The sequence below is a fragment of the Salmo trutta genome, chromosome 28 (assembly GCF_901001165.1).
Source record: "Salmo trutta chromosome 28, fSalTru1.1, whole genome shotgun sequence".
Classification (NCBI taxonomy): Eukaryota; Metazoa; Chordata; class Actinopteri; order Salmoniformes; family Salmonidae; genus Salmo; species Salmo trutta.
In genome coordinates this window covers 42,904,004-42,915,203 of record NC_042984.1, presented here as the reverse complement: position 1 = coordinate 42,915,203, position 11,200 = coordinate 42,904,004, and the positions used below count along the sequence as shown (strand labels likewise).

Below are 11,200 nucleotides of genomic sequence, written 5' to 3'. Positions count from 1 at the left end.
CAAACGATGCAGCTGTTTTTGTAACCACATCAAATAGGGGCGTCAGGTAACATGGAGGTTAGGAGCGTTGGGCTAGTAACTGAAAGGTTGCTGGGTCCAATCCCTGAGCAAGGCAAATAACCGTAATTGCTCCATGGTCGCCATCAATAATGGCTGATCCCCTGGCTGTGACCCCAAAGGGGAAGTGGGATATGTAGAAACACATTTCCATTTCACACCTCACACTTGTACAGGTTACCCATTTGTACATACAGTGAAACAGGACTATATAAGCACACTCTAATTATATTTATTAGAACTACATTTCATCTCAACTTTTACAAACAACTGAACTTTCTTTCTTTCTCAACAACTTACATAAAAACCTACCTACCTATTCACTATTACACTATTACTGCTACAAGTACTTCTGGGCTACTTACTATTAAACAAGTCAACATTTTTCAACACTAACAAACTTCTAAACTTCTTCCACTATTGCTCTCCCCAAATAATAGCCAAAAACTTTTCTAATTCCTTGTTAGTAAAAGTCTACTAATCTGAACAGTTATTTGTGATGAAATATGGGATCTAACTGCCCCACACTCCTAAGTAATAAGGTTACTAAGTAGTCTATCAAAGTAATCAGACAAGCTATTTTAATATATTTAACTATGACTATATTTCACTGCTTCACTTAAAGGGGGCAATCTGTGATTGTTACATCCATTTTTGGACTTTTAAATTGGTGATATATACCCATTGATTCTTGAAGAATATAACTTATTAGTGCTGAGTGATTAGTGTTTTTTGAGGTCGGTTCTGTTTTGGAAAAATAATAAAACATTTGATTTCGGTTTCGATAATAAATACATTATGAAATTGAAATCATTTTAGAGCTATTTAATTTAAATTCCAAAGCCAAATATTGAGAACATTAATTTGCCAAACATTGAAAACATTCCATTGTCTAACAACACAAAATAAAACAATTATTAAAAGCCCAATGATGGTAGTGACTGTCCATTACTGCATACTTATTAACCATCATTTATTCACATTGCCATACTTTCATAAAATATTTCAGTTGTGTATATAACTTTTTCTTATTTGATGACATTATTATTTCATTTCCTAAAGTCATCATCTCATCTCTGCTCAGGCAGTAGCAGCCAGCCAGATAACCATATAACTGTAACGAGGGTCGTATAAAGGGGTCCAAGGCGCGGCGTGTAGAGTGCTCATATTTACTTTGATGAAGACACTAAACAGAAAACAACAAAAACGACAGCCAACAGTTCCGTCAGGTAATACTTACAAAACGGAAAACAACTACCCACAAAACCCCATAGACAAACCCCAACTTAAATATGATCTCCAATTAGAGACAACACGAACCAGCTGCCTCTAATTGGAGATCATCAAAACCTAGAACTAGAAAAACAAGAACAAAACATACAAACAAAAAACATAGACTGCCCACCCATATCACACCCTGACCTAAATAGAAAAACACAGCTCTCCTAGGTCAGAGCGTGACAGTAACGTTATCTCTGTTTCTCTCAATTGAGTCATCCTATTTAGCTAGGCTATTAGCTAGCTGGTAGATTCCTATGCTGCAGAGCCGTCTGACAAAATCAGTCTAGTAGTTCTTCAAAGTAGATAAAGCATGCTTTCAAGATTTGCTTATTACCAACTACTATTCAGTGTTTAATAGTCACATGTACCGGGTTGCAGGTGTGATTGCAGGGTACAGTGAAAATCTTATGCTTCGAACTCCAACATGCAGGACTAAGTTAAATACAATAATGAAAATGGTATTAAAAAACAACAATATACAAAGAAATAGCACTCTACACATAATAACAACTGTGGCAGTGATGAAAAAATACATGTCCATTGGGGTGGAGGTATACTACAACTATCAATCAGGTAGAGCTACCTCAGGAACTGTCTCTATCCATCCCTCATGTTGTTGTGTTGTGTACATTCTCCTCTCATGCTGTCTCATGTGGTCTGTGTCAAAGATTATGGATGTACTGACAAGATACATGTCTCTCTGCCCTAACAATGGGAGACTACAAAGCGGCTCGGTGGGCTGTCTAGCTCCCACCTATCCTTTCTTTGGATTGGTGGATACATGTTGACGTCAACTGCCTGTATTCAATGGAGAGCGATGCTGCGCTACTAGCCTCATGCCATGAATATGCATAGCCATCTCGAGACAAGTCCGATACAAAAATACATTCTCAAAGTTTCCCAGGATGTCACGTGTCCTACTTATATCAGTACACTCGCAACAACTTAAGCGTTACGACATATCTATTCGATCAAATAAACCTTACACAGCAAATAAGCCATACAGAATATGTTCTGTATACACTGCTTTATTGCACAGAAAAGGGGGGTCAGAGGGTGTTGTATGTGCTGCCATATACTTTCCCTTTTTTCAGGCACATTTGTTTCCCTCACTCACTCAGAAACTCAGCCTTGGTACAGTATCATATAAATAGCTTAATACTAGATACAGTAACAGAGGGAAGTTGCCACCATCGCAATTGGATGAATTAAAAAAATATATACAGAGCTATCTAGATAGATTCACATTCACACAAGACATAGTCAACATATGAATATGTCCCTCAAGGTTTTTAATTTGTACAAAGAGCCCTCTTATTGTTTCTCAGTTTTAGAAAGGCAATGTCTATCCACCTTTCCAACCCAGCGTCACATGTTGGCACTTATTTGTGGGTCGTCTGTTGGCCGAATGCACTGTTACTCTCATAGTGGTGCTTTGTGGGTTATCTTTCCCTTCCAATGTATTTCTCATGGGGGGCTGAACTCATTCCACTGAGCCAGGCTGAGATTGATCACATCACCATATTTATTTCAAATATTGCATTTTTTTTGAGGAGAGGGCATGTGAGAATACAGTCTTCTGATAAGACAAGTCAATGCCTCTTCCAAATGTGATGGAATCCCAATGGAGCAATTCGCCTGAGTTGTTGTGAGAATATGCCCCTGCATGCCTGTTTTTGACAGCAGAGAGGAGTGGCCATGTGTGACATCACAAGAAACTTGAGACCATCATTTTGAACAGCCCTCCCTTTCAGTGCTTTTTCCTATACATGTGCTCGCACCCAAACGTCTCCCTTTCCCCTAAGCAGACACCCTCTGTTCTTTCTTCTTGTCTCCAAACTCAGGCCAATTACAACTGAGAAAAACAACACCTTGGTCAAGAAAACATATATTTTTCTCAGGACACCCTTCACTATCTCTCTGTCGTCATTGAAACTATACATTTTCTGCATTAGAAGGTAAGAGAACCCAGTCCTTTTTTCTTCTCTATGTATTGCTATGCCACGTGTGGGTCATATGAAGTACTTTACAAGAAGGGTTAAATACTATGGGAATTTCCCTGATCCACATCAGTAAGGTTTGTTCTGAGGTAGCGTTTGTGGAATTTGTCATTATCAGTTGAACTACTTGATTTTCTTGACTTACACAACATATTGAAGTACTAAGTCTTTTTTTCATTATTCATGATTGGGAATGTTTTCCTGGCCAGTTTCATGTGTGGATTTTGACTGTTTTTGGTTGTCAGCTTTTGCAGCTTTCAAAAGCTCTTTTATTTCTACCAATATGGATTGAGTAGGTGGGTGGAAGACTGGTCTGAATATGCCCATTTGGAAAGGTTACAGACAGACACTGTGTGATAGGTCGAGTGAGCTCATGAGAGATCGGACACCAACTGACAGTCAATTCAGTGGCCACTGTCTCTTTCTTTGTGTGTCTGACACTGTATTCAGAAAATTGCTCAGAATAGCAGTTGACTGTTTTTTAATGTGAATCATACAACCCAACACAACAGTATCTTGGATCTTCGTCTGTAAATGCAAAACCCCTTTGACCGAAACGTCACAGAATGTTTTTAACTATGGATCTATAATAAACTCTATTGTTATAATGGAGAGAGTGTCTACTGGACACTAGTGTCTAATGGAGTGCCTTCGAATATAGTTGTTTGAGCACAAAACCCCCTTTTCCTCTTTGTCTATAAATACAAGAATCAGTTGATTCTACTGTACCATTGGAGACCTTAATTTATAGCTCTTCCTCAAATAGAATTGACAGAATCTCATACATTGTTTATTTACCCAGTCAATTTTCTTATCCACTAGCCTCGATGTCAAATGTACAACTACACCTAACTCCAGGACTATTGCTAAAGCATAACAACCTATTAATCGGCCAATGGAAAGCAAGAAAAAAGATTAAGGTTATTACATATTATGTAATGTATACACCGCTTTATTGCACAGAAAAGGGAGATCAGAGGGTGTTTTATGTGCTGCACTCTGCTGCCATATACTTTCCTTATTTGCAGGCACATTTGTTTCCCTCACTCACTCAGAAACTCAGCCTTGGTACAGTATCATATAAATAGTTTAATACTAGATGCAGTAACAGAGGGAAGTTGCCACCATCACAATTGGATGAAAAGCGACAGAGCTATCTAGATAGATTCACATTCACACAAGACATAGTCAACATATGAATATGTCCCTCAAGGTTTTTAATTTGTACAAAGAGCCCTCTTATTGTTTCTCAGTTTTAGAAAGGCAATGTCTATCCACCTTTCCAAACTAGCGTCACATGTTGGCACTTATTTGTGAGTCCTCTGTTGGCCGAATGCACGATTCAACAGGCTATACAGGACTTTTTCTTCCCATTACAGATTAGGCTATGTGTTTTCTGTTAGGTCAGTCAATAATAATAATACATCAGATCAGAAATCTAGCTAGTTTTCTTTTTTAGCGAAATCTTAAAACAGACATTTTATCGGAAATGATAGATGGTTTCCATACCACTCTAATTTTAGACCATTGCATTTTTTTTAACCTGAGATCACACAATTGATTTAAACTATCAGACATCTTTCTTCCCTCCGAGATGATTTCCTGGCTGTATTGGTGGCCGACCACTATGGCTTCCTAAAATATCCAACATAAACATCAGAAAAAGACTACATTTCAACGAAAGAGCCTTGCGATGTAAATAATGCATACAAAAATAGATGGTGTGTCTGCGCGCTTGCGTGTCTAGGTGTGTGTGCATGTGTGTGAATGGGTCACCAGTGCATGTATGTGTGTGTTTGTTTGTAGTTGTGGTCGTTGGGTGTTGATTTCAACAGAGACATTTTGTGTTGCTGCGAAGTGAGAACCGAGCAGAAAGGCATATTCTGGAGTTTGATTCCCAAAACACAATGCAAGTATGGGCTTGCCCGACAGTTCCCGTTCACTCGCAACAAGGTGCCTGTCATAAAAAAAGTATTTGGGTTACGTAAAAAAAAATGTTTCCAGGGGCTCTTAATGTATTGGAATAAATATAGGGAGTAGGGAGAGATTTAGCAAGGAGAAAAATCCCACACGTAACGTAGCAATGTCGAAATGTGAAAAGGAAGAGCGACAGAGAAAGGAATGTTTGTAGGAAATGATTGTAGGAATGGTTGTAGGAACAGCAGACCAACACCTACTGTACTCTAGTCTGCAGGAACCAATGGGAGCTGAACACTACCAGAATTTATGTTAGGGAGTTATTTCTTTCCACTGAACTGGTGTGATTTCACATGTGGCTTTTCTAAATGCTGTTGGGTATTATTGATATAGAAACTAGAGTTGGCCCAAAGGGTAGAATTTATGTACAATTTACCCATATCAAAGTACTGGACACTTAGTATGGGTCATTATCAGCAGGCACATTCTGAGGGATCATCCAATGTATTAGGGTATGTAGGGTGCCCGCTACCTGAACCACCTTTGAAAAGCGTGTGATGCATCATGTGATGTCAGAGTGAGTCGAACCATTATCAAAATCGCGTTTGACATGATCGGTTACAAGGCTGAGATCTCCAGCAACTGGTGGGGAGTTGCAGCTGGTAAAAACCTGGACTTGCTCCAAACTGCAACTTGGGAGCCAGTGAGCCACGTATCCATCTCAGGGGTTAGGAAAAATTCTGGCGTGCATATAAATGTGAATTCCAACGTCCCACATCACTTGTGTTATAAAACACACCTCCCTAGGGTCATTGGATTCAGCAGCGCAACACAGTTTGTAAGAAGCAGTAATGTTTTCTATGGTAAAGGTCAAACAGAAAAGCTTACTTTCAAAAGCACTATCCAAGATATTTAGGTTTTACTTTCATGCTGTAATAAAATAGACAGAAATGTTGTGTGGGGTAGCAAAGAACATTAGTTATGAGTTAATCATAGGACTACATTTTGAAAGTTTTGTTTTCTTTGGCTAGTCAGACCATATGTTTCTGAATGAAAAGACTATTGTCTGTAAATACAGCACACTGAGAACAAAAGTAGCCTAGCTATGAAATGATAAAATACAACATTGCCTCAGCTGTGAGCCAACACAACTCACTAGGCTTGATAAAGGGCCACATGCCTTATCTTCTTGTATAATTATTTTGTCAATGTATCAGAAGGCGATATGTAAGCAGCCTCGTATGACACTATTTGTTCAACAAATTGCAATATTTATTGTTTGCCAATTTCGTCTGCACTGACATCAAATCACAGCTGGTACCTTAGCATAGGGCTGGTATCTTACCCTATGGTAGCCCTGCAGTGGAGAGGGACAAGAGTGAAATGCAAATCGATTTAAAAAGAGACGAATGGCACTCTGGATAAATAAAATCTAGATAAATAACAGTGGACAACAAAGTCTGTGTTCACAACGAAGTCTGTGATGACAACACAGTGCTTCCAGGTGTTGGTAATGGATACTGTTATTACGTTTGTTAGCCTCTTCTATTGGAAGGAATTCTATTGGAAGGATTTCAAAAGTAGTCAGGCGTCTCATTACTGGCATTGCAACCTGAGCTGTCAAATGAAATGACACATGCAAGGAGAGAGTGGTGCTATAGATTCCACTGGTGGGAAGCAGACATGTGGTCCCATAGTGACAGCAGACACCTTGACAATTCCCACAGTTACCCTAGAGCAGGGCTCTCCAACCCTTTTCCTGGAGAGCTACCGTCCTGTAGGTTTTCGCTCCAACCCTAATTAGCTGGTTGATAAGCTGAATCAGAATAGTTACAACTGGGGTTGGAGTGAAAACCTACTCGAGGGTAGCTCTCCAGGAACAGGGTTGGAGAGCCCTGCACTAGAGTCTAGGCTTTGCGACGTGCAAATTCCCCAAACCGTTTTCATTGAAGGTCAAACCTGACTGTACATTTTTTTGTCTATCATCTTGAATGACATGCAAACAATAATTTGCTCATTTATCTAAGGTCCATCCTCTTCGCTTTGTTTCAGATTGGAATTCTAGCCAGTAAAGAACCATAAGTCACCCACCCGTCTTTGTATCAGCTAAAACAATATGGAACTCCAAAAGCTATCAAATGGCCTCCACCATGGCTTTGTCCCTTTCGAAGATGGGTATGTGTCCTCTTTGACTGCACATATTGCTACCTGGCATGCATGATAATATCTTTCCCCCAGTTGTGTGCATGATAGTATTTTTTTGTGTATTTGTGTTTGTTTTCTGACAAAGAAGACTATTACCACCCTATATTTACACTCAGTGGCCAGTTTATTAGGTACACCACCCATTCATGAAAATTGTTCGCTGCTACGGAGAGTGAGTCACATGGCCATGGCTTGCTATATAAAGCAGGCAGACATGCATCAAGGCATTCAGTTACTGTTCGATTGAACATTAGAATGGGTAAAACAAGTGACCTACGCGACATTGAGCGTGGTATGATTGTCGGTGCCAGGCGCGCCGGTTCCATTATCTCAGAAACAGCTGTCCTCCTGGGCTTTTCATGCATGAGAGTGTCTAGGGTTTACCAAGAATGGTGCGACAAACAAAAAACATCCAGTCAGCGGCAGTCCTGTGGGCGGAAACAGCTCGTTGATGAGAGGTTGGGGGAAAAGCATGCAAGCTAACAGGAGGGCCACAAACAGGCAAATAACGACGTAGTACAACAGCGGTGTGCAGAACGACAGGCTGGTCCTTGTCATGGATGGGCTATTGTAGCAGACGACCACACCGGGTTCCACTCCTATCAGCTAAAAACAAGAAGAAGTGGGTCCAGTGGGCACATGGTCACCAACACTGGACAATTGAGGAGTGGAAAAACATTGCCTGGTCCTATGAATCCCATTTCCTGTTGCGTCATGCTGATGATAGAGTCAGGATTTGGCTTAAGCTACACCAGTCCATGGCTCCATCCTGTCTGGTTTCAACGGTATAGGCTGGTGGTGATGGTGTAATGGTGTGGAGAATGTTTTCTGGCACACGTTAGGTCCCTTGATATCAATTGAGCAAAGTTTCCATGCCCCGAAGGATTCAGATTGTTCAGGAGACAAAGGGGGGTCCGACCCGGTACTAGATGGGTGTACCTAATAAACTGGCCTCGGAGTGTATATTATATAAACCTGGAAAAATGCCTGTGAAAATGTACTTTTTGTAAATATTTGTTTTTACATCTCACAGTTTTTACATTTATGCATTTTAAACATTTAAATGGATACAGTAGATTTTCATGGACGGCATTTTCAAGCACACCAATGGATTATAATGACGCTTGGCTGATTTTGGACATTTATAAAAATGAGTGTTATTTAACCTCAGTGTTTTCTATTTCCTTGGTTTGATTGACATAATAGCATCCCGCAGGCAGAAGAGGAAGAGGAGATGTTACCACGTAAGAGTGATGGGACCAAGAAGCCCCAGTTTACAGATGTGAGCATGAAGAACTATGGCCACAGCTCTGGAGCCGACAGTCATCGTTTTTATGCTGAGATGTCATGTCATGAAATGTCATTATGAGGAGTTATAACAACTGACATTCATGTATTTGTATCCTTGGCAGTTTGAGGGAAAAACCTCTTTCGGAATGTCCGTCTTTAACCTAAGTAACGCCATCATGGGAAGTGGAATTCTGGGATTGTCATACGCCATGTCAAACACAGGCATCGTTCTCTTTATGTGAGTACAGCAGCAGTGTGCCGTGTCCCTATGTGATTCACTGAAGTGACAACAGACAACCCACTGGGCAAAGACGTCAATTCAACGATTATTCCACGTCGGTTCAACGTAATTTGTTGAAATGACGTGGAAACAACGTTGATTCGACCAGTGTGTGCTCAGTGGGAAATTAGTACACACACACCCACCAAGTTAAATATTAACTTGCCAGGTAAAGATTTGGGGGGAAGGATTATTTATCTCGTGTTTCTTCTTGTCAAAAGGTCACAGATGCAGCTACTCCCACTATGGTTTGATACACACTGTTACTGCATAATGCGTTGCAACAATGTTACCAAAACAGTACAGTGGAAAGCTGACAAAAATGTAATAAAAAATAGTCAATATAATGTTTGACATTTATGGTCTTTGAATGGTTAAAATAACAGTGGAGAAGAGTGGTGTGTGTTGGTGTGTCCATATGTAATTTTGATGGTGAGATTTGAGACACATGCAACTTCTAAATCAAATTTCAGGAGTTAAATATAGCTTAGAGTTGGCAGATGAATCATAGCTTGAGTGTGGGCAAACCACATATATGGCTCCCAAGCATGCTTTGCACTTTGGGTTTCTCACATTCATGTCAGGGTCAGGCAGGAGTCAATTTTTTTTGGAATGCTTTTGAATAAGTAATTTGAGCATTGTCGTTATCAAGTTGCTATCACAGGAGGCCAGTTTCTTCTTCTTTTTTCTTCTTCTTTTTTCTTCTTCACTGTTTCATTTTGTTTACTTCGTAGTAAACTGTTTGATTCATCTGTGAAGAGGTCAGCTACTCATTATTTTAACATTGGATGAAACCACATGAAATCAATTATGTTGTTTACCATTCCAAAATGTCTAAGTCAGTTGTTTGTGCTCCGCAGAATCCTGTTGATATGTATCGCCTGTCTGTCCAGCTACTCGGTTCACCTTCTCCTTAAGAGTGCTGGAGTTGTGGGTGAGTATGTGTCACTAAGGACCAGCCCATGGAATCAAAGGCAAATTAGTAGCTGAATCATAGAGTGTATCATAACAAGATGAGAAAAGTAAACTTTCTGTGAACAAACTTTCCCTTCACATCTGGACCATTGAAAAACCTGTTGTTTTAACCCTTCACAAAAATACAGTGGGGGGAAAAAGTATTTGATCCCCTGCTGATTTTGTATGTTTGCCCACTGATAATGAAAGGATCAGTCTATAATTTTAATGGTAGGTTTATTTGAACAGTGAGAGACAGAATAACAACAAAAATGCAGAAAAACGCATTTCAAAAATGTTATAGACTGATTTGCATTTTAATGAGAAAAATAAGTATTTGACCCCCTCTCAATCAGAAAGATTTCTGGCTCCCAGGTGTCTTTTATACAGGTAACGAGCTGAGATTAGGAGCACACTCTTAAAGGGAGTGCTCCTAATCTCAGCTTGTTACCTGTATAAAAGACACCTGTCCACAGAAGCAATCAATCAATCAGATTCCAAACTCTCCACCATGGCCAAGACCAAAGAGCTCTCCAAGGATGTCAGAGACAAGATTGTAGACCTACACAAGGCTGGAATGGGCTACAAGACTATCGCCAAGCAGCTTGGTGAGAAGGTGACAACATTTGGTGCGATTATTCGCAAATGGAAGAAATACAAAAGAACTGTCAATATCCCTCGGCCTGGGGCTCCATGCAAGATCTCACCTTGTGGAGTTGCAATGATCATGAGAACGGTGAGGAATCAGCCCAGAACTACACAGGAGGATCTTGTCAATGATCTCAAGGCAGCTGGGACCATTGTCACCAAGAAAACTATTGGTAACACTACACTGTGAAGGACTGAAATCCTGCAGCGCCCGCAAGGTCCCCCTGCTCAAGAATACATATACATGCCCGTCTGAAGTTTGCCAATTAACATCTGAATGATTCAGAGGACAACTGGTGAAAGTGTTGTGGTCAGATGAGACCAAAATGGAGCTCTTTGGCATCAACTCAACTCGCCGTGTTTGGAGGAGGAGGAATGCTGCCTATGACCTCAAGAACACCATCTCCACCGTCAAACATGGAGGTGGAAACATTATGCTTTGGGGGTGTTTTTCTGCTAAGGGGACAGGACAACTTCACTGCATCATTTGACGGGGCCATGTACTGTCGAATCTTGGGTGAGAACCTCCTTCCCTCAGCCAGGGCATTGAAAATGGGTCGTGGATGGG

At 40.4% G+C, this 11,200-nt stretch overlaps 1 protein-coding gene across 1 annotated transcript in view; it reads left to right on the top strand.

Annotated features, from left to right (window-relative positions):
* Positions 1-3,096: 3,096 nt before the first annotated feature.
* The window catches only part of LOC115166301 (sodium-coupled neutral amino acid transporter 3), a 29,098-nt gene continuing 20,994 nt past the window's right edge, over positions 3,097-11,200 (top strand). Inside the window, exons 1-5 of the mRNA XM_029720183.1 lie at positions 3,097-3,296; positions 7,308-7,430; positions 8,667-8,742; positions 8,873-8,988; positions 9,891-9,964. Of these exons, the coding sequence (XP_029576043.1) occupies positions 7,372-7,430; positions 8,667-8,742; positions 8,873-8,988; positions 9,891-9,964 (325 nt within the window). The 5' untranslated portion in view covers positions 3,097-3,296; positions 7,308-7,371. The remainder of the gene's footprint in view (positions 3,297-7,307; positions 7,431-8,666; positions 8,743-8,872; positions 8,989-9,890; positions 9,965-11,200) is intronic.